The following is a 27585-nucleotide window of genomic DNA, read 5'->3' on the forward strand; positions in this document are numbered from 1 at the left end:
CGGGGTAGGTCTGTGTCCTTAGCCCCAAGACTCTTGCAGAGAGCTCTGCCAGTGTGCCCAGCCCTGAAAATTGCAGGATTGGAGGAGCATCTCGCTTCATTATGATGGTTCCTCTTGTCACAATGCTGTTACCCAAAGTCAGTCTGTGAGAGATGAAAGCACTGCAACACACCCTCCCCTTTGTTGCTCCAAAGGAAATCCCCTTCCCCACAACCTCCCTCAGGCAGGAGGAGCTGCCCTCCTATCTCCTCCATTTCCCATACCCCCATGATTATCCTCTGCGTTCCCCGCACATACCACTGCATCCCATTTCCCTGTCATGCCATAACCTGCCTCCTGCTTCCCCCAATGTCATACTCCCTCTCATTCTCCCCATTCACCTTTCACAGTGTCTCTGCTGCTCCTCTCAGTCCCTGTGTCCTGTTTCACCCCCTGAATTATGGCAGCCATTTTGCATGTGGGCATAGGTTCAATATCATTGAAAACAGTGGGAGGTGGCAGCCAATTTTATTAAGATAAGACTCACTTCCACATACAGTTAGTCTGAAGGGAAATGGCAGCAATGTTGCTGACTTTAGGCCTATTGACAGTAATAGCAGATGGTGACCATTTTGAATAAAGTAAAATGCATGAGTTGAAAAACGGCTGATAACTTAAAAACCGAATCGTAACAAACTCTGAATCCCAGTGGTGATCAAACCTGATGATATTCTAAACAAAAAGAGCACTCAGATATGACTGTAGCTATTTCCATCACTTCAAACTGACTCAACTGACATTCTAGGGTAAGGTTTCAGACTGATGGATTGAAAATCCTGCAAGATTATTATACAGATATATTAAATTTTGTAAAACATTTCTATAAATAGATATTTGTAACATATTTGACTTATTCAGAATACCTGATGGCATGAGAATGAGATCATCCCAAATTCATGCCTAGAAAAACTTCATACATTATACCAAAAAGTATTACTGTCTCTGTATCTATATCTAACTATATATAGACACACACAGAGAGATTTAATGTATTGCTGTTTGCCCTGTCTAACTATCTGTTGTGCTATATAGAAGACTTTAATTCCTGCTCCCACTCTGTGGGAAGGAATAGGGAAGAGAATGATCATGAATATGATAATATATTCATTGTGATAGATATTTATGTTATCAAGCTATTCTCTCTCACTAACATCAGTTAGCGGTTATTCCTCCATGCCAGCAACTTGAAATTTTGAAAATATTGATCTTTGGTTAACTTTGAAAGTTGGGCAGGATCAGGCCCATTCAAGTCCCTCCTCATGAGTAACATATGGTTATTTTCTTTTAATTGGAACTTGCTGTGACTCTTTAAATATATTTGTCCCAGGATGAATTTGCACATTTTTAGTTATTATTATGAGGGGGTTTGTTTGTTTTAGGGTCTGATGCTTTTGGCAATAAAGCAATAAGAGAAAATTTGTATTGACTTCAGTGTGGAAATGTAAATTTAAATAATACTCATTAAGTGTCTGATCCTACATCAATTGAAGTTAACAGCAAAATTCCCATTCCCACTGAGTTCAAGAGTGTAGTATCAGGCCCTAAGATCTTTGTCTAGGTCCCTACTCTCCCTGTCTACACTTCTTCTGATGGGGAAATATTTGGAATCAACTAAGTCTGTCCCAAACTTTAAACCCCATTAAATCCCTCTCCTACTTTTCTGGAAGTGCTGTATTCTTATACTATTCTCCCCTGTTCTTTGCAATCCCATTTGGCTTGGAGGAAGATCAGCAACTGTACCTGCAGTGCTAGCATTTCATATGCACCACTGAATATGGATATTGTGCAGAATAAGTGCAGTTGATTTCCACATTTTCCTAATTTTGTTATTTAAAAACAACCCTCCCCACCAAATTTAGCTAAAATAACATGCCATGTTCTGGACAATGTGCAAAGCATCCTAAGTTTAATATGTTAAATCAAACCTAGTTTTGTGGGGGGTGGGGGTTCACAACAATTGTAAAGCATTTTTTTAAAAGAAGAAAAGGTTTTGATTGTTTTTGCAATTCCATACGTTCTGAAATTGCCAATCAGATTTTCTTCTAACTTAAAAACATCACTGTTAGGTTGATATTAGACATGCAAAATTTCACACAAAAAGGTACATTTTTAAGAACTTTTTTCAGCTCAGGGGGAAGAGAATGGTGGTGGAGGGAGTTTTATGGCTGGACTGTTCTAAGCACATCCCGGTGCAAAGCTATATCAAACCATGAGTCACCCAGGAGTCACTGTGCCTCAGAGGCTACCGCGCATGAGGATAGGTTACAAAAAATGGGCATTCTTAGTATTGAGAAAAGATGACTGCTGGAGCACCTGAAAACTATCTTCAAATATGTAAAGGGCTGTTATAAAAAGGAATGTGATCAATTCTTCTCCATATCCACTGAAGGTAGGACAAGAAGTAATGGGCTTAATCTACAGCAAAGGAAATGTAGGTTAGATGTTAGGAAAATCTTTCCAATTATAAGGCTTCCAAGGAAGGTTTGGGAATCCCCATCATTGGAAGTTTTTAAGAACAGGTGGGACAATCACCTGTTAGAAGTGGTCTAGGTTTACTTGGTCCTCCCTCATCACAGTGGGCTGGACTTGATGACTTCCCAAGGTCTCTTCCAGCCCTACATTTCTATAAGATCTGGGCAGTCCACATAGAAGTTTAGAAAAAAGAAAAGGAGTACTTGTGGCACCTCAGCGACTAACCAATTTATTTGAGCATAAGCTTTCGTGAGCTACAGTGAGCTGTAGCTCACGAAAGCTTATGCTCAAATAAATTGGTTAGTCTCTAAGGTGCCACAAGTACTCCTTATCTTTTTGCGAATACAGACTATCATGGCTGTTACTCTGAAACCTGTCATAGAAGTTTAGATGTGTGGAGGGGTTCTTACACCTGTGAAAGTAGAAATCAGAATGTATCCTGTGTAATAAAGAATGTCCTGTTCAACAGTTAATGCAGATTTTCAGTATCTTTATATCTAGCAGGTTAATTTATAAAACCTTTGCTGTTGATCAACAGAACTTATGTTGAGGCTGTAGATTTTATGTAACCTTTTTCTATTGCAGGTAATTCAAACTGTCAGTGCCATTGATAAAGACGATCCTAAAAATGGACATTTTTTTCTATATAGTCTTCTTCCTGAAATGGTCAACAATCCAAATTTCACCATCAAGAAAAATGAAGGTAAATATAAAACGTATATAGTGTGGCACTGTATAACTTATTTTATTTCTCTTTTGCATTGCTTGGTTGACTTCCATTTACTTTACCAATTTGTCCCTTGAGCGATTAGAATGTGGTTTATCTGTGTAATGATATCATAATTATACATCTTCAACTATTTCCAATATCTGTACAATAGATAAGAATAAAACTAAAATAAAAACAGAATTTAGATCCAGAAAATAACTCATTGGGTTGCATAAAACTTGAATGGAGAGATTTAATGTGTACTATACTTTTCATGATTTTGAGATATCAGAGAGAGAGAGAGATTGTAAAATAAGTGGTTAAAACTATGTTGATAAATAAATATTGAACCCATGTTGGCTCACATCTAGTCAGGAACATCTAACTAAATGTTTACTAAATCCCCAAAGGGAAACACATTTTAAGCCAGCTTGGTGTCTGTGTACAGATTCTGAACTACTACAGTTAAACACGTTCTAACTAGGACGAGAAAACGATTAGGTCAGCAAAGTCTTGAAGGGCACTTTGTATTAGAATTGCTGTTTTATAGCACTTCTGGAAGGGCACAGTCTCATTGTGTAATACTATAGAAGAGGAATTCATTCATGGTGGGGGTAAAAGGAAAAAAAACAAATTCAATCCATTTGACTTTTTTTGAGTAATAAATTTTGTCTGATCCTTGTTCTTGGCACACAGCTATACCTGAAGGTCATATAGTGAGAGATCTGGAAATGATCACAATAATTCTATAAACAGTGCATTCCTCGGTATTTGTATGTCAGGCTAGGGTTTTCTTTCTCATAACATTGCATCCTGTATTTCAGTCTCTTTTATATCATGTTTGTGCAATGATTATGAAGGAAATCAAAACATGCTAGTCAGCCTTGTTAGTATTAATATGAAATTTTATTTGTGTGTGTAAAGGAAATGTATAAACATTTAAGAAGAAAACACCATTTTCATACCAATTGTTATTCTAGCTGTAGCATCCAGTGAAGTATGTTGGTACTGTTTTGATAAATATGGCCTTATAAAAATAAATTTATGAAGCTATTTAAAAGTATTATGGCTTTCTCTTTTTGGATATGTTTATTGTAGCATTATTCACTCTGTGTGTGTGTATATATATATATATATATATATATTCTTATGAATGTATCTGTACAAAGGAAATGAAAGTGCCACTATAGGACTGAATTCTATAGTTAGTACATTTATTATAGAAAATAAAGTGACTAAAAAAACCTTCTTCATAATCCAAAAATCATAGAACAAAATGTGAATTAAGTGCCCTAAATATGAAGCTCCCATAACCAGTGGATTACCTTCCACAGCACGACAGAATAAACAAAGGTTTTTACATTCCTTTTTTGAGCATAGACTGTCTGCTCATACCACTAATTAATCTTCCTGCTTCAATCTATTACCCTTTTAAGATTCACTCTTGCTCCCAACCGAAGTCAATGGCAAAATTCCCATTGACTAGTATGGGAGAAGGAGTGGAGCCTTAATATTCTTTTTGACATCCCACTCTTGTGTACAACAGAGATACTGTTTTGTAATTAACATTTTAATAATCATCATCATCATAATCATAATAAATCCACTACACTTTTTCTTTGAATAACAAATTCACATTGAGACAAATTCACAAACAAATTCAACATGGTTCCATTGAGGAATAAACTCTCTCAAATTCCATGTGAGATATACAGTTACATTAATCTTTCTGTGCCTAATAACATTATTCCCTTTAAACATACTTATAACATACACCCTTTAAGCATGTTTTTTATCAAGACTGTTACCCTGTTTAAAATAGTTCTAGTTTTATCTGCTAGAACAAATCTTCCCTTGTACAGGAAGGACTCTTGCCAAACCCAAAATCGGGATAATATAGCTGAGGTGAGGCAAGGTGTCATGTCACAGAGGATATGTCTATACAGACTCATGTTAGTGGAGTTCAAGCTAGCATGCTAAAAATAGAAGTGTAGACCTTGCTTTGGCTCATGGGTTCTAAAGTCCACCCCCCTCCCTTGGCTTCTGGAACCTGAGCTCCAGCATGAGCCGGAAAATCCACGTTGCTACTTTTAGCATGTTAGTGCGAGCTCCATAAACACAACTCTGTCCACCCAGGCTACAAGACTTACTCCCAGGGTCTATGTGGACAGAGCCATAAAGGCTCCTTACGTAGTCAAGCCACTTAATCATCGACGCTTAAGTATGACTTTTAAAATGTTCTCTATCTTCACAATCAGCATGACTGATTATGCCTGATGAATTTACTCTATTGTTCCTATAAAATGTAACTAATTGGTCCAAATTCTTCTTTTGGTGTAATAGTACAAGTCAGGAATAGCTTTGGTGACTGAGTATTTCCCGAGCATTAATGAATGTGGAATTAAGCCCAGTGTCTCAGTGACTTCTTAACCAACAAATCCATTTTTTTTTAATTATAAAGTTACTACATTTGTGTTTTCATTTTCTTTATGCTTATTTAATTTCTTTTGGAGCATTTCTTGCCTTTCTCTATACTCTGTGAAGCACAATGCTGCGCGAAACCCCCACTTCTCTAGGGTCTTTCTGAAACTGTCTTACCCTCTAATATTGCTTCCTTTGTGCTGCACTGGCATTTTTGGGATTGGCAGACACTTTTGTACTTGAAGAAGCCATAGTTTTAATTGATCTCTTCTCTTGGCACTAGTACTCAACCAATGCAGATTGACATCTGTTGTGGAAATCAAAGCTGTGTAGTTTTGCTTCTAATAGGGGCATATTTTCTGGCCCAAATAATAAAGAAACGCTACATAGTAGTACTGGCTTGAGTTTGTTCTCGTAACATACTTACAAAAACCTCTATCAATTCACTTTAATTCATCCCCTATGGGCTAATATGACTTTTAAGCCTTCCAGACTGTCACCAGGTGATCTAACAATTTGTGAGCTGTCTTAACTGTGCTGCACAGGTGACGAGTGATATTCTAATAGCTAAAACCTGCTTTTACTAAATGTTTTTAATTTACCTTTTGACATAATGTTGGGCCTTCGTTTGCACCTAGCAAAACCCTCCCCCCCCCCCCCCCCCCGCCGCCCAAAGAATACATTATGTGTCACGGAAATTGGCCAGTGTTCATAGCTACATTCTGTTCCTGTGAAATGATTTACAGGCACCATGACAAGAGTTTTGTCTTTTCTATCCGGTAAATCTGCATATTTACAATCTCTTCCATAGACAAGACACCCTGAAATAACTCACCGGGATCTCTACTGCCTTTTTGATGGCTAGACTAGAAAAGTTATCTGGAACATCATCAGGAACCTCATGCATCTCGCTAGAACATCTGTCAGCAAACAATATGCAATGATTTTCTTCCATTCTGTCTGAGCCCAAAACTTCACTTCTCTCTGGTGCCACTGAATGGGTTGGTAATTTTTAAATTTAGCAAAATATGCTGCTGCTGGCCACAGAAAAGCTACTGAAAGATAGGCTCAGTCTCTAGAACTGTGATGCAAACAGAACTGATCATTCTGTTAGCTGGCCAGAAGCATTAAATCATTCTCTCTCCATCAGTTAACACATAATCAGGTTACCCAATCTTACAAATCATGTGGCAACATCAGTCCAGGTACCCAACCATGTGAGTCAAGGACAGATCCCATGGCTACCTGGAGCTATATGGCCACACAGTTGCTAATTATGAGTGAAGTGATTATCTAATTTTTGCATGTCTTTGTGTCTGGTTTTGGATGGATGAATGAAATACCATGAGTAATGCTGTTCTTGCATTACTTCTGACTGCCTCCAAAGCAAGAAATGCTGAAAATAATCTCAGGAGAAAACCTGATTTTGTAAGATGTCCAGGCAAACAAAGATGTTCAGATAGATTTTGATAAACTCTGGCAATGTATCTCAACCCTTAGAATGTTTATTCACATAGGGCCAATCTCTCAACATATAATGTGTCACCAGAGTGTGGAAGGCAAGGGAAAACCTGCCTCTAAGCACAGAGGGGACCACATTGGGGCACACATTGATACTCCTGAAAAAGCTCAGACATTCTATGCTCTTGTGGGAAGCTGTTCTCCTTTCTCCCGTTCCCATCTCCCAGCCTGGCTACTTGAGCTAGACGATGTGCCCAGAATCTGGACCAAAGTGAATATTGGTGCAGGCATAATTAATAAAACCAAGAGTATATACTTTTACTTTGCTTTTAAATTGAAGCATCATATGTACTCTAATGAGAAACCTTTCTGTGGTGTAGCTTATTCCTAGCAAAATTAAATGTTATAAATGCCATTCTCAATTTCTGGGTAGCCTAGGTACAATACTCATTATATATACAATCAGTATTGTATCTAGACTCTCACACTTATGACTACATCGCACCATTTCCTCTGCTCTCTCTCTCTCACACACATACACACACAAAGTTATCAGTGTGTGTGTGTGTACAGGTACACAATATTTCACAGAATATTTAAATACTTAAAAGTGTAATATCTTTGCTTCTTGGATTGAACAATTTTAATCTGTCAGTTATTTCCTCAGTAGGATGACTTGAAACTGGTAGGCAACGTGTCATGTGGTTAAAGTAAGAGACCCTGTTTTATAATAATACCTTATATACCCCCCAAGCACTAGTTGGATTACATGCCATCCTGTGCTTGAATCACTCACCTTATTTGAACGTTGCTTTCCACATCACCTCCTTCCCATTTATAAGCTATCGTTTCCAAACTATATGAATTATCTGAAAAGTATGCAACCCCTTTGGGGATTGTTTCCTCTCATTTTACTGTCCAAAATAAAGATGCTAAAAGCTAATGTCCAGAACATATATGAAATCAGAAAATGTTTCTGTTACCTCTTTGCCTTCAGTTTCATAAAAACAAAAAGAGAAAAATATCTAAATATCCCAACTGCCAGATATTTTCTTTAGCAGTGTTTGTCACATGCATACTCACAGGGAAATCTATGGCAAAATAGCTTTTTCTCCCACCATAGTAACTCTGGTTGTGCTAATTAATACAGGATTCTGTCACTGAGTATTGTGCTCCCTTTCCTTTCCTTGATCGGTCTGTCTGTCTGTCATTGGCTCTACTGCCTTTAAAAGTTCCTAGTGTGTTTTTGATTGAAGTTCATATAGAGAGAGATAGCTTGGACAGTTAAGATATGTTAGCGGAATGCTCTTCCTTTGCTGTGCCCAGTTTGAAAGAGAACTTCTAGTACAAATTGCTTTACCAACAACACCATGAAACCCATCACTGCCTATGGATGTACACTGCAAGTCCAGAATATCAGCACTCCCCCTATTGTCTTATGCACGTGTGCTATAAATTCTCATATTCCACTGCCATTTCCTGTAGTGTTATATGAGCCTCCGGAATCTTTGTGGCCAGCTGTCATCCACCCTGGCTCAGATTTCATTTAACAGTGGCAGTTCTCCAGGGGAAGCACATGCTTCCATATTTCTAATGTGCTTAACTGTTATCCTCATTTTTATTCATAGTAATTAAGGTGGTTTGCATATTTTTCAAAGTGCAATTCTGAAATGTACCAAATCACATCTCAAGTCACGCTTTTCTTTAAAAATCACTGATGTGATTGCAAAGCACTTACTGCAGATCCTATCTGCAGCACCGGCAGTGTGTACATGCACTTAGAGTATGAGTTGCATTTTATTAATGTAAAAAGATAAATTGCTAAGCCCTAGGAAGGCCACTGGTTAGAATTTCTTTAATTGCTATGGAGACCATATAATGGGACAGCTTGCATAATGAGGTGCTACTCACTGGGCAGATGCCAGTATTTGGCCCTAAGTGGACTGGATGCTTATGTATTTAAATAATTGAACATCTGAAAATACTTCATGGACACTAGGGTTATTGGGTAAGATGTGTAAAACAATCTGCCACCCACTGACAGAAGCGGCACCTTACTCCAAAACTACTAATCGTTGCAGTGTCTGGGTCTAAGCCTATAAATCATGTTATCAATATCATATTAACAATATTTAATTGTACTGGATTAAAAGAAGAGATGATCAAAATTTGGAACTTCCATCAACTTCATTTTGTCCCAAATCAGGACAAAAAGTCAAAATCTCACAATTTTTCGCAAAACATTCCAAAAAAATATTTCATTTTAATCTAACATTTCATTTCAAGAAGGTTGAACCATGTTGTTTCAACTTCGTTATTTTGACTTTTGTATTATAATATAAATGTCAAGAAGAGTAGTCAAAATTAAATGTTACGACCTTATTGAAACAAGAGGTTTCACTAATTTCCTGCAAATAATCAATGGAATAGGTATGTTCTTATGAAACTTTTCAATTTAATCAAATCAGCATTTTCTGACCAGTTCTAGTTAAAAGATAACATTTAGGTCTAGGCCTACAAATTCACAAAATTCAGTTTTTGAGTCAGAAGATCTGCAAAATTCAGGGGTGTTTAGATGTCGGTGATTGTTCATGGTCGACTCTTTCAAAAAAAAAAAAAGGCCTAGTTTTGTGACTTGTACTTTGTGCCAGTGCAGGGGAGCAAAGAAGATGTAAGCACGCTGGGTCCAGAGACAAAGAGGTAAGCACATGTTGCCACCATCTTACTCTTAACCACCACTGTAGCAGGTGGGTGGAGTGTGGTCAGGGCTAGATAGGGAATGTGGGTGATGTCTAACCTCTGCCTCTCAACATGTCAGAAAGTGGAAGGTAGCCAGTACAGAGGGCATGGTAATTTGCTGCCTCTCAAAACTGGCAGAAAATTATTGTCCCTGGAACAAGAAAAAAGCTGAGAGGAACTTGAGCTTCAGGGGTGTTTTTGGGGCAAGACATTTGTAAAGTTTCAAAAAGGTTCACTTGTAGAAATGGACATGGAGACTGGAGCGGGGTTATCTGTTTGTTCTGCATTGGTTCACCCATTCTTAGTCCCTAGATGATTGATTTGATGGGAACTGCCAGGGATCAGTGGCTGTGGTGGACATTTTCATTCTTAGCACTAACTAGGCAAGTAGACTTAAACCTATTCAGTCATGTAACTGAAGAAGTTCTGAAACATGACATCATCCTGCAAGTGTGTTGGATGTGTTTGTGGCTCCATGAGATGAACAGCAACATGATGTACTGATGATGAGAGTAAGGGATCAGGAACATTTGATTTTTTTTTTCATAGTGTTCACACTCTTCTTGACAGTTACTCTAAATCATAGACAAGCCACGAGTTTCTAGTAAATGATTATTTTTACAAAGGAGTCTCTGATATACTGCAGAAATGCCCAGAGGTCATATTGCTAGGCACTGTACAAATACACTTGTGTTTCAGTTACCATGGTGTTGTCTTATATTCTAATGTAAATAACATATTTCACTTTTTAGAACATGCCATTTTTCAGTGCTAGTAATTGACGTTTTCTGCATTATTCAGAAACCATAGCATGTGCCCCATCTATTTAGAACCCCAGTAACAATGAAAATCCAGCATTTGTTTCTTTCGCTCAGCATGTATTCTTCATGTCTGAGACCTTCCTTCTTTCCTTCTCCTATCTTCCTCTACTACCTCACCTATAGGCTATTTTCTGTAATGCCCCCATGCTATCACCTGAGTGATATTTGAAATCGGCTGTCTTTCAGAGAAGAAGTTTCCATTATTGTCCGTAGTGAGGACAACAGCAATACAGGGGAGAACCTGCATTTTCCCACTGCCACGACTGTAGCAGAGTGTATTTTGGACATGTAATCCCTCCACGTTGGACATTTAATCTTGTTCTGCTTCTTCCACTAATACCTGGTGCTCTGCCACCTGCCCCATCTTTCTTTTCATGTGTAGGCAGCTACTCTTTCCAGGCTCACCTCTAATTGGAGCCACAGAACAGGTGAGGACTGCGTGCAATTTCTTCTTCAAACATACCTTTTAACCCTACCTGGCTGCTGCCTACACTTTCTTTCAATGATTGATGCAGTTTTTGCCACCTCTGTAGGCTGAAGAATGCCCTCCTTTTGGCAGCTTGAGAAAGAACTTCCTCTGTTCTAGCTGAAACCCAGTGCCAGATAACAGAACCAGATCCACAAATTCTAGCACAGCTACCAACCTCCTCCACATTTTGACCATGATGTCTATTCTGTCCAGCTGAAACCTTATTCACTCCTCTCCTGTATTCAGGATGCAGGGCACCAGCCAGACACATCCCCTCTCTCCTCCGCCATAAGCCAGATGTGATCAATCAAGGCTTCATTGGACCGGCCAGGCTAACCTGATGTTCCAGCCAGCAGGAAGGGGGCCACCTGGTAAGCTGATTGTCCTCTTTTAGGCATCCTTAGGCTCTTCTTCAGCTGTCCTGTGGTTTGGGGGTTTTTGTTTGTTGGGTTTTTTTATTATTATTATTTTTATTTTTCCTGCTCTTTTTGCAATTTTATAGCTAGCAAAGTGCTTCTACTGGAGCATTTTTGTTCTAGATACTCTTTTAATCTTTTCAGTCCTGTCTTCATCCTATCTCTGTTGTGTTGGCTTCTCCACCACCCCCACAGATAAAAGTATCCAGCCAATCGTCAGGGAATCCATATACCCAAATGGAGGGCTCACTTCCACAGCATCATATCCCTCCAGAGAGAGCCTTTTTTTTCCACATGATGTATCAGTCACAATGACACAATTTATTTCAGAATATTTATGTGAACATGAACCAGTACAAGCAAATATGAAAGGAGAGCAATAAAGGAAGGGATAATATTGTATATGTACAGCATGCCATTATGCATACATGATCATAAAAGGCTTTTACTTCACTTATTCATAATTTATGATTTGTGCTGCTAGCAACATAATGTTGACAAGGAGTCAGTTATGTTTCATTTTATAAATCAAACTAATTAAGAACCAGATGCAATCTAAGTGAAAAAGATCTGAGGTCAGTGTTGAGCACCATATGCACTACAATGGAAAACATTGCAAATTTTTCTGCTGCAGTGTTTGCCAGATCCAATCGTTTAATATAGTTTTCTTTCTTTTTCCAATAATTATTTCATTAACTTGTCAATAGAAATATGGTAAAGTAAGTAACGGTGGCATCATTTTAAAACAGCACATAAGGGGGAAAAAAAAGATTAAGAAAACAAATCAGAAAAACGAAAAAAAAGGGCCAGGCAATCACCATGAAAGAATAAATTCATTTTAGCAAAGAAAATCTGGAATGTGGATACAAGACCAAGTAGACACATAGAGATAAGAACAAATTAAAGCTTCAGTCTGACATAATTTCAGCTAAACGATATGGTAAAAAAAGAAAAAGAAAAAATGAAAAATGGCATATTAAACCTGTACCGCTCGACACACTCAAGGGACCTCAGGCCTTGATGGTAGCAAGTGTGCTAATTTCACATCCAGGAGCATCCCAGCAATAAAGGAATCCAAAGCTGGATCCCTCTGAAATTTTAGACATTTTCTCAGATATACAGCAATGTCTTGATTGTATGTAGGATCTCAAAGTGTTTTACAAACATAAATTAATGAAGCCTCAGCACATACAGGATAATTTGATGAGAGGACTTAATGTTTCCTTCATCATGTTTATTTTCGGTATCACTTCAGTTTCCACTTGTCTTTAATGGGGGGCCAACATGTAGTCAAACATAGCAGCAATATTGTAGCTCTTCACCAAAACTTCCACAGTACACACAGACTATTAAACTATATTCTACCCCCCCACCCTACGTGCACACATTTCCTCCCGTTTTGTCATTTTAATATAAGCATTAACCATGATTAAAATAAAGAAAGTGACTGAAAGAAAACCAGAGAAAAATAAACCTTAACATTAACAGGAGTTTCGAGAGATGATTCCTCTTTCTTATCTGGCAACATCTGCTTGGACACTTGTAGGTTTGTCCGTGTTTCAGATCTTTGTGTATCCTGACAGTATCTTTCTGATGTCTAAACCAATGAACTTATCTATAAATAAGCACACTTTAGTAACAGTAACTCTTCGTGTCCTCCTTTTCCATCCCTGTTACAAATTGCTTGAGTGTCCTGTCACATGTTGGGTTCGGCTGTGGATGGGGAAATGCTAAGACTTATAATATAAATTGTCTTTCAATAATAAGGACAGTGGGCCATATTCTCCTCGGAAACAGTGTGGGAACTGTTTGGTTGGGGCTTAGAATCAGTGTATTTGAGGGGAAAACTTTTCACAGTCTGTTCCTCACCATTATTTGTCAGGTTTGCCAGTCTCATTTGGTTGTTGTGCATGGTGGAGTATTTCTACTCTAACATCTGATGGTTTGCACCAGAAGTATAAGGTGTTTATGAAGGGGGAATGTTCTTCCAAGAAGATGATTGCTGGATCTCTCCAATTGTAGCTTTACAATGTTCACAATGTACTGGATCACCGCATCTCATTCAGAACTCAACCTATGTGGGAGCAAAAGAAACTATTCCCCCACAACTTACACAGGTTGTTGCTTCCTGCCTGGAATCATGTATATAAGCAGAGTGGCTATCTTTGCCTTGACTTCTTTTACCAAATGTACATCGGAACACTTGAACATATTTTTCCAGATTTTCAGGAGATGGTCTTCTGCAACATGTAGCTTAGATGCCTCTGTCAGAATATAAGACACTTCTGGTTTCTTATTTGGAATTAACCCCTCCAAGTTTTCTGCACTCAAAAATCAGGTCCCTCAGTAGAGGTGCTCATGGACAATATGCTTTCTATCCATGTTAGGGATATTTTGTTAAGTGGCATTTATTCACTGAGTAAAAGGAATAATGTCTCAGAAGTGGAGGTGCTGGTAGGAGAGGAAATTGCCATTGATGTTTGTCCCTAAGCTGGTCACAGGTCAGGAAAAACATGATATTTTAACAAATGTTCCCTACCCTCTCCCCAGCCTCATTATTGGCTGGGGGTCTGTGTGCATGTGTTTGGTTTTGTAGTTCTGAGCAGCTAATTGGCAATTATGGCATGAGTCCATTTTTAGTTTTGCATTTAATTTTGTAAGGGTTCCGCATACCTGCTCTGTTTTAATCATCCTCCAATGGCTGTCAGGAAGAATATCAATTAATTCATCCACCCCTCAGTTGTATTTTTTTTCTCTTCTAACCATTGGGTCTCAGTAGATGAGAATTAACTGATATTCCCACTGCCTGAAGTTATAGTACAGTTAAACAGATAAATACACCTCTTTTAGGGAGAGAATCAAGTTTGCAGACAACATACAGTGTAAAGCAGGGATTTATATTTGTCGATTCGCTAACAAAAATATTTCTCTTCCTAAAAGTTCTCTCTTATTTGGAATTTAGTATTTGATATTTGGAAATACCCTCAATCTGGAGCCTTAAGGGACCCACTAAACAAGAGACCCAAAATATAATATTCAGAATGCCAGAGGAAGATCTGGCTGTCATATTTTGAATTGAGCTGATAGGAAAAGGGATGCACGACTGAGTTCTGCAGGAGTTTCAATGAGAATACTACCTTGTGTCGCTTATAACCATCTCAGTAAAATCAGCAAGATCGTAGGCCATTGGGTGCGGTGATACAGAAGGTCCAGGGAGCAGTGGGACAGTGATAGAGGGGAGATAAATAAGCTCCAGGCTAATTAAGATGTGGTTCCATATAGGCTAGAGAGGGTTGCTACAGGTTAATTGGAGCACCTGTAGTCAATTAAGGCCCTGTCAGAAAACTAATAAAAAAACCCTGCTTCAGGCAGTCACGGGGTGTGAAGAAGGAGAGAGGAGTGGAGTTTGGAGGTGTGTTGCTGAGACCTGAAAGACCAGAGAACCAAAAGAAGGGAGACCCTGCCCCAGCAGGCCAGGGAGACTCCCTCCCCTGGGGTCAAGAATCGAGAGTAACCCTACCCAAGGGGGAAGAGAGGAAGAAACTTGCCGGGGTTGAGAGGGGCTGGGGCTCAGAGTGAGGTGCAAACACAGACCCCTCCCTTGCTTCCCTTCTCTACCACCTTCCCGGGCTACTAGCGGTGCCCTCGGTGCCCAAGAGCAGGGGAAAAGGATAGTGTCTTAGCCCCCTCACCAAGAAAAGTGGGGGACTCACCGTACCAACATTGGCCATTTTGTCACAGTGCTTATAGAATTTTCAGGTTGTTCAAGAGAAAAATCAGGTGGTCACTTGAGCAATCTTTGCTGATATTTGCACATTTAGGCAGATTTATGCCTGTCCCACACATGGAAGCTGGTTATTTTTTTTTTCTTAGGATATAATTAATGCCTTAGTGGTTTTATATGGTTTTCACCTAAAACCAGGTAGAATTTGATGATTTTGTTTGAGTTTCTCTTGGGGATTTTGATTCAACCTAACCCCAAATTCAAAGCAAAATATAGGAGGTGGGAACTCATAAGAACTGAAATCAAAATGTTTTGTTGTAAACTGCCATACCTAAGTTTCCCTCTAAGGATCCTAGGTACAACAACAATACAAATAATAAACAACAATAATCTTTGATGTAGCCATTTTCTAACTATTTTCCTTCCTATAACTGACAGGAAAGTCATTCCAGCATCACTTTAAACCTTAGCAAGCCTCACTCCAAAGGATGTCCTTGCAATTATGGAACTGGACTGAGATTTAGAGTGTCTTTCCCTAGAAATAGTACAAGCTTTGGATAAGTCACTTAATCATTGTGTCAGGTTTCAGAGTAGCAGCCGTGTTAGTCTGTATCCACAAAAAGAAAAGGAGTGCTTATTTGTTAGTCTCTAAGGTGCCACAAGTACTCCTTTTCTTTAATCATTGTGTGTGTGTCATTTCCCTGTATATACTATGGGGATAATACTCATCTCCCAGAAGGGCTGTACGGGTACATTTTTTTCATGTGTGCTTAGTGCTCAGATGATGGTGGAGACCATAACAGCTTATAAATCAATACAAGTTGTGATTTTTCATAAGAGCCACAAAGGAAATCCTCATAAAAATAAATAAGTAAATGCGTCTAGGTCTCAACCAAGTGAAATACATGGAGGGACTAGTCTCACGAAATACTGTTGCTCCTGCTGGTGGGTACCATACCAGCAGGTTCCTCAATTCCTTGTTCATCTGGATACAATCTTTGTGCTGATCTCTAGTATTAAAAAATAAAGGAGGGTAATTGGGGATGGATACCACACTTCAGATCTCACTCTGCATCTTCTTAGTCTATTCCAGAAGTGGTACTAGTCCCATTTCTCTAGTAACATCTCAATTTTTTAAATCAGTAAAGATTCCAGTTGATTTTTTTCATGAAAAATCCACCCTCTTATTTTATGCTTCTCTCATGACTGTCTCCTGGCACACAGGAAGCTACCAGCAAATATGCCTTTCCGTTTGGTGGTGGTGTTGTTGAGAATTCAATGGACTTCAGAAGAAGTTCCTTCAGAAAACTTTGTATAAAGAATTCTTGCACTCATCTTGTTCTGGGATTCCTTTAAACTGGCCTTGTGATCTTCTGTTTCATCCAGTAAGGAAGCTAACATCTTTCTCAGAGTACCTAACATTCTCCTTCAGAATTTCTCATGCTATTCCAAGTTTATTTCCCTCTACTCTTCTGATTAACTGCTTAGCTATTTCAGCCTTCTTGCAGTGATCAAAATTATTTGTTGGATTATTGTTAAAATCTTCTCATGTCCCCAATCTCAGCCAATAGAATCACTCGAGATTCTTATTCCTTTTAATATTTTTACTATGTCCATCTCACGTTGTATTATCTCAGCTACTGTCTGTACTGTTACGGATTCTTCATCCATGAATTACAGATGATAGAGGGAGCAAATCCAGAGGGGCAAGCAAGATATGGCTATCAGTAACACTGGTGCAAGCTGTGCCCCAGAGATTGAGACCATGTATTCAGAAGAGCAACTGCAAAAATCTACTTAATTGCCATAAGCAATTGAGGCATCTCACTGGCCAATTGTGTGCACAAATCTAAAATTCTGGGCAATTCTGGAAAAGGGACAATTTACCCAGAAGCCACAAAATCAACGTAGTGAGACCCCTTAGGAAAGAGGCAGTGGGAAGGATTCCATATTTGATTTCTGCCTCACGTGTTTTTGGCTTGGTACAAAAGTGATTCATAACAAACTAACTAACTAAATAGGCTTTTTGTTTCCTCTCACACACAAATGAATTGTATCTGCCAAGTGTTTCAATTTTTGCAAAACTGTTGAGCACTTTATCTGCCAGTTTTGACAGTGGTGCAAATTAGTTTGCATGCCTATAGCATTTACATGGCTTAGTCATCAGGTTTGAAATAACTCTTCTGCCCAGAAGCAAAGTGTCATATGCTGACAACCCTTCACCTTTCCAAGCTAGATATGTTGGGAACTATGACTTTTACTGTGTGTGGGTCTTCAGTTATGACCTTTGTCCACACTGCGCTTACATTAAGGAGTTGATATTCACAGGACAGTGCATGTGCATATGTACACCTGCTTTGACATATACTATCCTAAATGCATGTGCAAGCTGCGGCTATCTATAGCTATCTAGGTGGTAATACATGCAGAAAATGGGTGCCTGTATGCATTTTCCTTTTGAAACTGGGTTCCAGAATATCCCATGGCACTTTATACAGGAATAAGAACAACAGTGAACTATTATTATTTATAATGTGCACACTAAAATCCTTTATAAAATAGTTACTGGATTGCCGGTGCCCAGGGGCCACTTTATACACCTCAATATTTCAGACTTTAAAAATTTAAAAGCAAATATAACCCCTGCTGTCACTAGTTTACAGTATGGATTACATTTACAAATATATGTAAGGGCACATTTTTGCAGTCACACCCACACTTTATTCTCACTGAAGTCCAATGGAATTTTGCATCTTGACAGACTGCGGGATCAGACACGGTCAAAACCACAGCACAATGTTTGAGTTGCGGCAGCTCCAAGGAAATTTCAAGTGACAATTTTTTTTCCCCTTAAAGTGTCTCAGATAATTTAAGCCACATTTAGCTTGGACTGATCTTCGGCAAAGACTATGCATGCTAAAAATTTTCTCATAGCAAGTTACAGCTGAGTTATAAACCCCTGAAAATAAGAATGTGTAATGGAAGTGCTGACAGAACCTGTATTACAACAGTACCAACAGGCACTTTGCTGATAAATTCTAGTCAGTTTTTATAGTCAGGTGGCCACTTTCTGCCACTATCTCAAAGTGCACATTATAAGAATTAATGGTTTGGCAATACTAAAATACTATGGCCTCCATTTGCCCTTTTAAATGTTCTAATAGAAATCTGATATGGTTGATATGGTTGATCCCAGGTCAGCTGTAGTGGAGTGCTATACGATCTGTTGGTAAATCTTTTAAAATTCCAGATGTGTGTAGAGTCAGCATCTGTGTGAATAAGGGTATGTCTACACTGCAAAGAAAAACCCACAGCGCCAAGTCTCAGAACCTGGGTCAATTGGCTCAGGATGCAGAGCTAAAAATAGCAGTGGAGACATTCTTTCTCAGGCTGGAGCCCAGGCTCTGAAACCCGGTTGGGGGGAACAGTCTCAGAGTCTGGGCTCTTCTGAGTAGGTACATCTACCCTGCTATTTTTAGCTCCATAGCCTGAGCCCGGAAAGGCCCAAAGACTTGGTGACACAGGTTTTTCTTTGCAGTGTAGACATACCCGTAGAGTCATCTCAGCATTGACAGTGAGATGCTAAGTTATTTGTGCTAACATTTGATTAATGCCAATATAAAAGAAACTCCTGATCCTTAAGTTCCCCATACGCACTTTTTTTACAAATAGATATATTTTAAATTCTCTCTGCTTTTATTTTATTTTTTTCATAGCATGGGGTTCATTGTTTTTTAGTTCAGTTTGGTTTTTAGAAAGCAAGAGTAATTTCATAGTTTCTCATGGTTTTGATTTAAGCTAAGAAATCCTTCCCAGAACATGTGCGAAAATAGCTTGGGTGAGGGAAGGAGATGGGGCTAGGGAAGGGATTCTTGAAACTCATCCTTTGTTTAATGAAAGGTTCATGAATTTCATTGAACCTGCGTGAGAGAAAGATATATATATATAATATATGTGTGTGTGTATACTAAAACCCATGTCATCTGAGGCTGAGCATTGAAAGATTCTCTCAATTGAAACTTTCAAAATGATTTAGGGGGGTTAGATGCATATCTTCCATTATTTTCAATGTCTAAATTTCACATGTCAATGCCTGTTGCACAGTCATCAATACTATGAAATTTCAATCTATTTTAAGTAAAATTCAGGTTGCAAGGCCCTCTGGATGGGGTTATTAGCTTTTTATTTGCCCCCATAGCACCTGGCTCAAATTTGGCAAATATAAATACTAATTAATTGGAAGTTCAATGACTCCAGGTCAGAATATAGCCACTAGTTTCACCAAAGAATTTTAAAATAATGACCAATGGAGTACGTTATTACTTTTTGAAACTTTTGATTAAATGAACAACATAATCAAATTAAATATAATATATAGATGCTGAAAATGATCCATTAGACGATGCAAATTACCATGTTAATAATGTATGTTTAATGCTAAGCACATCTGACAACCATTTCATCTCTTTTCCATACTAGAGCTTGGCATCTTGCATTAATTCTCATAGTTTACAGCTGCAACGTTCAACACACGTGATATGTGGAGATGTGATCCGAATGAAATGTTCAACATGTCAAAACAATATGATTACAAATAAAAAAGGTGTCTGGCTAACTGAGTACACTGGGCAAAACTGAGGAGCCAAATTTTGTGCTAACTTAATGACTCTTGCAATTCCATTGGTCTGAATCCAATTTCCATTTACAAGGGTATAAATCAGAAGAAGCTCCACTGGAGTCTGTGTGAGTGAGATCAGACTCAGGCTATTGACTGTAAAGAAGTTGTACAGGAGGCAATTCAGTGAAAATTGTGGTAATTCATACACACAAAATTTTATGTGGCCAGGGATGTTCCACTTGCAGCTTGGAGTCCTCTTGGTTCAGCTGAAGTCTGCTACATCCTTTCTTAAGAAAAACACATAAGTGGCAATTAATACTGAGAAAACACACAGAAATTACAGGGAAGACCAAAATCCAAGGGTCACTGAAATTAATGGAGTCACTCCAGATTTCCAACAGTGTAACTGAGAGCAGAAATTGACCCTAAATCTGTTAGTATCCCAGGTGACTATTCTGCCATTTCAGATAAAGACAAAGTGTGCTGAAGACACAAAAGAGACTCTTATTTTTAGCAGTGATTTTTTTTTAAAACCAGGCAACTATGGAATAGAGAAATAACAGAAACAAGGTTACAATATACAGAGGGATAGCTCAGTGATTTGAGCATTGGCCTACTAAACCCGGGGTTGTGAGTTCAATCCTTGAGGGGGCCATTTAGGGATCTGGGAAAAAATTGGGGATTGTTCCTGCTTTGAGCAGGGGGTTGGACTAGATGACCTCCTGAGGTCCCTTCCAACCCTGATATTCTATGATTCTATGATAAGAACTTCAGGTGAAAACCTGACCCCATTGAAGTCAATAGGAGTTTAGAGAGGAAGGATGTTCCAGTGGCTAGAGCACTAACTTGGATGGTGTTCAGTTCCTACTCTACCCCAGACTTCCTGTGTGACCCTGGGCAAGTCACTCTGCCTCAATTCCCCATCTGTAATTGGGATGGTAGCATTTTCCTCCCTCACATGGGGTGTTGGGAAGATAAATCAGTTCAAGACTGCATGGTGATGGGGACCATATAGGTACATGAGATAGATCTGGAAACCAAATCTGCTGTCCTCTGTACCTCCCTATTCCTCGGCATACATAGTTGCATGTAAGTTAAAAAAAAAAAGTAGAGATTCTGCATCTGAATTATTGACTTGTTTCTTCATCTTTCTGTTAAAGATAAAACAAATACAGTCTCATACTGTCAGTACAAAGTTTCTGTATGATCACCTCATAGACAAAGCAGTTTCTATCCAGCTTTTAAAGGGTTAGCAGACCCAAATGTATAATATAATAGTTGCCACTAGACTAGAAATGACCATACAAGTATGTATGATTACAGCTCTGCTGGACTAAAGGTCACAGGAAAGTTTTAGAATACTTAAGGGACAATTATCTAAAATTCTGACTTTTCCAAAGGCATAGAACTAGAAATTATTCAGACAATTATTTAAAGTTCACATTTTTCAAAAGGGAGGAAAAAATGTCCATTCCTTCACCTTGGCATTGTTTGCCTCTATTTTTTATTACTTAAATAATCCCTTTTTATGTCAGTGCTGCACTAGAGCAGAATAAACATTATTGTTTTTCATTTCTGAGGAATTTTAACTTATAAGAATGATAACAATAAACCAGAAAATAGTTTGTTCATTATTTTGAAATTCTTCGTGGTGCACTTTAATCTCAGCATAGGAATAGATACTCTGTAAACACATTAGACTCATTATCCACCAGTTGATCCAGTGGTTAATTTATGTTATAAACAAGTATTATTTAAGCTGTTGGCAGAGAACCATAAATTTAGGGATGTACAAGATTTATGAAATTATCCAGTGGATCTCCCCATCTGTGCAATATTGTTCTCTCTGCTAGGTTCTCTGGTATTTTATTCAGTATTTTAAATGATTCAAGACATTTAGGTCTTCCATACTTCTCTTGGAAGGCTATTTCCCCAGACTAATAGAGTTCACAATTAGGAAGTTACATTGTGTATGTCCACCATCTATGATGTGACTTAAATTATACTCCACAGCCATGTGTCAGCATGACATGTGACATAATAGGATGTAAATGACATAATTTGATCAGCCAGCTAAAATTGTACAGTGCAATTTTTTTTCTTCGTATCTGGTATCTACTATCAAATTTGATAGCAGCTATCAATCTGTTTTTTTTCAGAAGATACATCATAAATGTTGGCTCTCATGAAAAGCAGATCATTTTGAAATATCCATGAATGTTTCTGTGCCTGTAAGCTTAGTTATCATAGATCACCCAAAAAGTAGCATAAAAACTACATAATTTAGTTTCAGATTATTTTAGTAAGCCTTCTGGTTCAATGGGACATTTTTATCTTTATTGTATAGATTATGCAAAGGCTTTACTCAAGCGATATTGTGCTTGTGATCAGCATGACTTCGTTTTGTTTTTACTAAAATATCCTTTTTCAAAGCAGACCTTGCATGTGAACCTACCTACTGTATGGTGTTATATATGTGTGATGCACCAGGTAGTTTAGAATGGGTGGGGTAATATCTTTTATTGGACCAACTTGGACTAGTTGATGAGAGAGACAAGCTAGGGCAGAGCAGGAACTGAACTCAGGTCTCCCACAGAAGTTGGTCCAATATAAGGTATTACTTCCCCCCACCTTGTCTCACTAATATCCCAGGACTGACACATCTACAAGTACATGGCATACAACTAGGTATTCCAAAGCATTCAATTTGCTCTAGAAAAAAAAAATGCTGTATCTCCTCTCCCACAATGAAATTAATCACATGTTCACTTACTCATATGGTTTGCAATGGTAACTTGCATCATCAAAAGTAGTCCTGTTCTGTGTTCCCCTTTTACAACGGTTTAAATGTGTGACACTAAAGAACATCGTTAAGTAAAAGAACCACAGATGTATCTTTCAGCAGTGTAAATAAAATCCTTTCATGAGCAATGAACTAGTGTCTGTGCCTTGTATGCTAGCATAGTCTGGGATTCCTAGACCAGTTTTACAACGCAGGGCTAGCCTTATGATTAAGGCTAAGATTTTGTCATGGTTATTTTTAGTAAAAGTCATGGACAGGTCATGGGCAATAAACAAAAATTAACAGAAGTTGTGACCTACCTGTGACTTTTGCTACTGCGGCTCCATGGTTTCCCCTGCCACCCTGGTGGGTGGGAGCTGCAGGGTTCCTCCCCCACACACACCCCCATGCCCACAAGGCTGTCCCTGGTGGCTGGAACCCTGAGGAGGGCCCCCTAAGGAGGCTGTCGCCTGTCACTGGAACCCTGCAGGTAGACCCTGAAGAGGCTGTCTCCCATCACTGGACACCAGTAGGGGTAACCTGAGGAGGCTGTCGCCCTTCTGGATCCCTGCCTGGCCCCACTGGCTTCCAGCTCCAGTCCAATAGACCTAGGCGCTGAAGCAGAAAATGACAGGGAGGTCTCTGGAAGTCATGTTTTCCATGACTTCCATGACATAAACGTAGCCTTACCTAGGATTTCTGTTTCCTGTTACATTGTGAGTAGTGAAGGGGCTGGGCTTTGAGTTAGCTCCTAAATTCCTGATGCTAGAAAAGAGATTGATCTTTTTCTCTGAGTCTGCTAGAACCAGAAAAAGGAAATGCGTTCCTGAACAGCTGAGCTCACAGAGGGTTCCCAAATGTACAGGACTGTGAGAGTGACTTGTTTGGTGTGTACTTAATTTTGGTCCTGCCTCTACAAATAAAAATTTACAGTTTTGGGGTTCACTGATTTTTTTATTGTCACTGTGATTGTGTTAACATAGAGGAATACAAGAAAGTAAGGTAGTCTTAACAATGAGGAGTCCTTGTGGCACCTTAGAGACTATCAAATGTATTTGGGCATAAGCTTTTGTGGGATATAACCCTCTTCATCAGATGCATGGAGTGGAAAATACAGGAAGGAGGCATAAATATACAGCACATGAAAAGATGGGAGTTGCCTTACGAAGTGGGGGCCATCTTTTCACATGTGTATATTTATACCTGCTTCCTGTATTTTCCACTCCATGCATTTGATGAGGTGGGTTATATTCCACAAAAGCTTATGCCCAAATACATTTGTTAGTCTCTAAGGTGCCACAAGAACTCCTTGTTGTTTTTACTGATACAGACTAACACGGCTACCCCTCTGAAGGTAGTCTTGTGATTAAGGCAATAGAGTGGGACTGAAGAGCTCTGGGTTCAATCCCTGGGTCTATAGCAGCCTTACTGTGTGAGCTTAGAAAAGTCATTTAATCTCTCTTTGCCTCATTTTCCATACTGTAAAATAGGGATAATAATCCTTCTTTCCTCCCGCTCTGTATCTATCTTGTGTATTAGACTCCCTTAAAACCCCAACTTAACACTGTCAGATCTCCAATGCAGAGACGGTCTCTTACTGTGTATGTACAGTGTGTAGAACAATGAGGCACCAAGTGTTCATTTGTTATTATTATTGTATTACTATAGTGCCTAGGAGCCCAAATCAAGGAGCCGGGACCTCATTGTGCTAGGTGCTGTACAAACAGAGAGAAAAAAGATGGTCTCTGCCTCAAAGAGCTAACAATCTAAGTTAGAGTTCTTTCAATGTGCATGTATTGGGGGTTGGCTGGGGTCTCTACCTTTTGAAAATTTGACCATAATTGTCAATCAGCAAGTTAATACATGAACAAGGTATTGCTAGGTGATCTGAAGACATTGACTTATCATAGTTAATAGTAGTAAGGAGGCATAATGGATTAATAGTCATGTGGATTAAAGTGAATTAATAGTCATGTAAAGAGCTGAAATGTTCTCCAAGCATTTGTCTGGTATTTTCCCCCTCTATAGACTTATATTTGGCTACTAAATGTATGACTTTCATTTCTTTGATTCTGTGCTTGTTTTGTGAGAGTTCCCATTCCAACTTACTTACTGATGACTTTATTATTAAATGCTTTAAAACTCTCCAGGAGAACTCCTATCACTTATGGAACGAGATAAAAATGAATGAAATGTCCTCGTATTTTCACTTCTAAAATGCACGGAACATCTTAATAAGAATATCGTTACTGCTGTCCATATTATCCGACAGGGCTCTTTGTATTATGGAGAAACTGCTTTTTAGCTCTCCAAAGTGTATATAAAAAGCCACCTATGATGATAGTATTTATTCAAACCCTGTACAATACATATTAGCTCCAATAAATGTGAAGAAATACACAGCTCTACAGTGCTGAGGTTTCCAGCTGTAAAATTTCCAATTAAAAACTCTTTCTTCGTGTAAGTAATATATCCAGCATAGATAATAATTTCTACCACAAAGTCTTTAATACCATTAATGATTTGATCTTTCTGAGAGCACTGTAAAAGGGAGAGAAAGAGAGAGACAGAAAAAAAGCTAGGAAGGTGGAAGCTTACCCAGCAGGAAAATCTACTGATCTGTAAATAGAGTGTGTCAAGGAATTAAAGAAGCAAGATGAAGTGCATGCACAAAGTTACACTTGAATGTAAACTGACTGCTGGTGTTACTTTCTTCAAACGCTTAAAAATTGTAAATCGCATTTTCTGTATGCGTCTTTCCATTTTGAGGACCAGCTTTTTTATTTTCACATGCAGGTTAATCAAGGTTGGTGCCAGTGTCACAAAGCCCACTCATGTCTACTATGTCACTTTTATGTACATATGTTTTGGGTTAGCATTTTGCTTAATAAAATCAACACACTTTGACATGAACATGGCTTTTTACTTTGAAACTTTTGGGCATTGTGATAACACTTTTCGCTTGCCCTTGTACCATTTCATCCAGCGATCTCAGAACAGCTCAGTGAGAGCTGAGGGTTCATGGAAGCCTTCAGGAAGCACTCAGCCCTGTGCAGGAACAAGTTCTAAGTGGTGCTTTTACATGCCATTTGGGTCTAGAAATCACACTAGCCATCTTACAAGTACTGGCACCATTGTCACTTCTTGGTTTCAGTTGTGCTGGAAATATTTCCACAGCTGTCTATTTTATGGGAATTTGGCAAATCCACTTATAGACAAAACTTGTAAGTACAGAGACAGCCACAACGCTAATTTTTAAATATTTTCAGTGAACTGCTTTTGAATCATTAGAAAGATCATGTTCAAGCTTTGCACATATTGTGGATTGGGGTTGGTCCTTGTATCATGATAGTAGGAGCGGCAGCAACTGGCATAAATAAAGTTGCACACTATCCAATCTATCCTCCTGCGTTTTAGTCCCTTGTAATTTTTGAAACTTTCATAATTTTGGCTGAGATATTCTAAGATTGGTATCCATCCAAAATTGTGGATATTTTTGTGTGTGTGTGGAAGTCTGAGCAAGAATGATTCAGCCAGTTTTGAGCACAAGGAGAGTGAAAGGGGGGAAACATCGTAAAAACTCCAAGAAAAACATAAGGTGCACAAATGAAATCAAAACAATGTGATTCCATAGGATGTCAGATTTATTTGACATTGCCAAACTATTTATCAAAATGATGCTTTCACTAAACAACACAATCAGCATATGCTTAATATTTCATTGTTCCAGGACTCCCATTTTTGTGCCTCCACTGAAGTACATTGTATTGAGACATGCCAAGAAACTGAAACTCATTCTCAGACTTAAATTACCAATTTTGTGTTTGGTTAAAATAAATGGCCAAAGCCAAATTCTGCTCTGAGTTACAAAAAACATAATTATTGGAGTAAATAACAGCAGAATTTTGCTTGAATCACGACAAATTTCTTGACCACTATGCTGACTGAGCTACCAGAGGCCTAATTCTTCACTCCAGACTCATATCACACCATTCTCCAGGCCTCAGGATAAAATGCATCTCCTGTTCCCTCCCCAGTGAACAACTGATATTTAAAGAAACTTGGGTATTCCAATGAACTCCATCAATGTCCTATAGTTCATAGCAGAATTCAGCAGCAAGGGTGTTTGTCACTGTGACTACTATGGATGTTCATGGATTCTCTGAACAGTGTGTCTGAATCCTCTGTGCATCCATGAACCTCAGTTTTGAATATCTCTGCTTCTGTCAGCTTCAGTCAGAGCTTTATTAATACATGGAGGGTTTTGGGGTTTTTTTTTGTCCCCCACTTTATGTAATTTTCTTTGTTTTATGATAAAAGTAGTGTGAATAAATAAATAACATGGACTGCGCTATAATGAAGGATCAGCAGGTTAATTAGAGAGATGAGTGGAGAGTGATCATCCTCTACCCTGCTGAGCATCTGCTGCCAAGTTAATTCATGCAGCAGCATTGGTGTCTGTTCCTGGAGGAGCTGCCTGCTGCTTTTGCAGCTACAAGTACTATAAAGAAAGGGTCCACAGGGAGGGGAAAGCAAATCAGATAAATTGAATTTATTAGTAATCAGCTGGTGTGATTTATTTGCAAGTTTCAAGTTTTAGGAACTAAATAAAAGGCAAGCTGGGGGCTGTTGCTTTTCATGTACAGGCCATATTTCCAGCAGCACTAGGTGACATTTTCTTCTTCTTTTACTTTGAGGTGGCAAATTAGAGGCTGTTGTTAACATGATTCCCACAGCAGCAGTTAGCAGCTTCTATCTATTGTCAAAACAATTTTCTTAATGTCACCCTCTGCTTTTTTCCTGAGGACAGGTTCAGGTTACCACTGTGGGCACATCTGATTGATCCCCACCCGTGTGTCTCCTCGATATCTACATCACCATATTTAAGGTTAATTATCATTTAGCTCAACAGTA

General features: G+C 38.7%; 1 protein-coding gene across 7 annotated transcripts in view; it reads left to right on the forward strand.

The window, feature by feature from the left end:
* CDH8 (cadherin 8) overlaps positions 1-27585 on the forward strand; it is a 196548-nt gene that overhangs the window by 159403 nt on the left and 9560 nt on the right. For 3 of the 7 annotated variants that reach the window (XM_073307977.1, XM_073307974.1, XM_073307972.1), the window contains one exon: positions 3097-3214. In XM_073307977.1, coding sequence (XP_073164078.1) covers positions 3097-3214 — 118 coding nt within the window. Of the gene's footprint in view, positions 1-3096; positions 3215-6452; positions 6482-9753; positions 9803-11377; positions 11503-27585 lie in introns of those variants that run through there. The other 4 variants (XM_073307976.1, XM_073307975.1, XM_073307978.1 and 1 more) reach the window with 4 other exon arrangements.

This window comes from Lepidochelys kempii, chromosome 12 (genome assembly GCF_965140265.1).
Source record: "Lepidochelys kempii isolate rLepKem1 chromosome 12, rLepKem1.hap2, whole genome shotgun sequence".
NCBI lineage: Eukaryota > Metazoa > Chordata > Testudines > Cheloniidae > Lepidochelys > Lepidochelys kempii.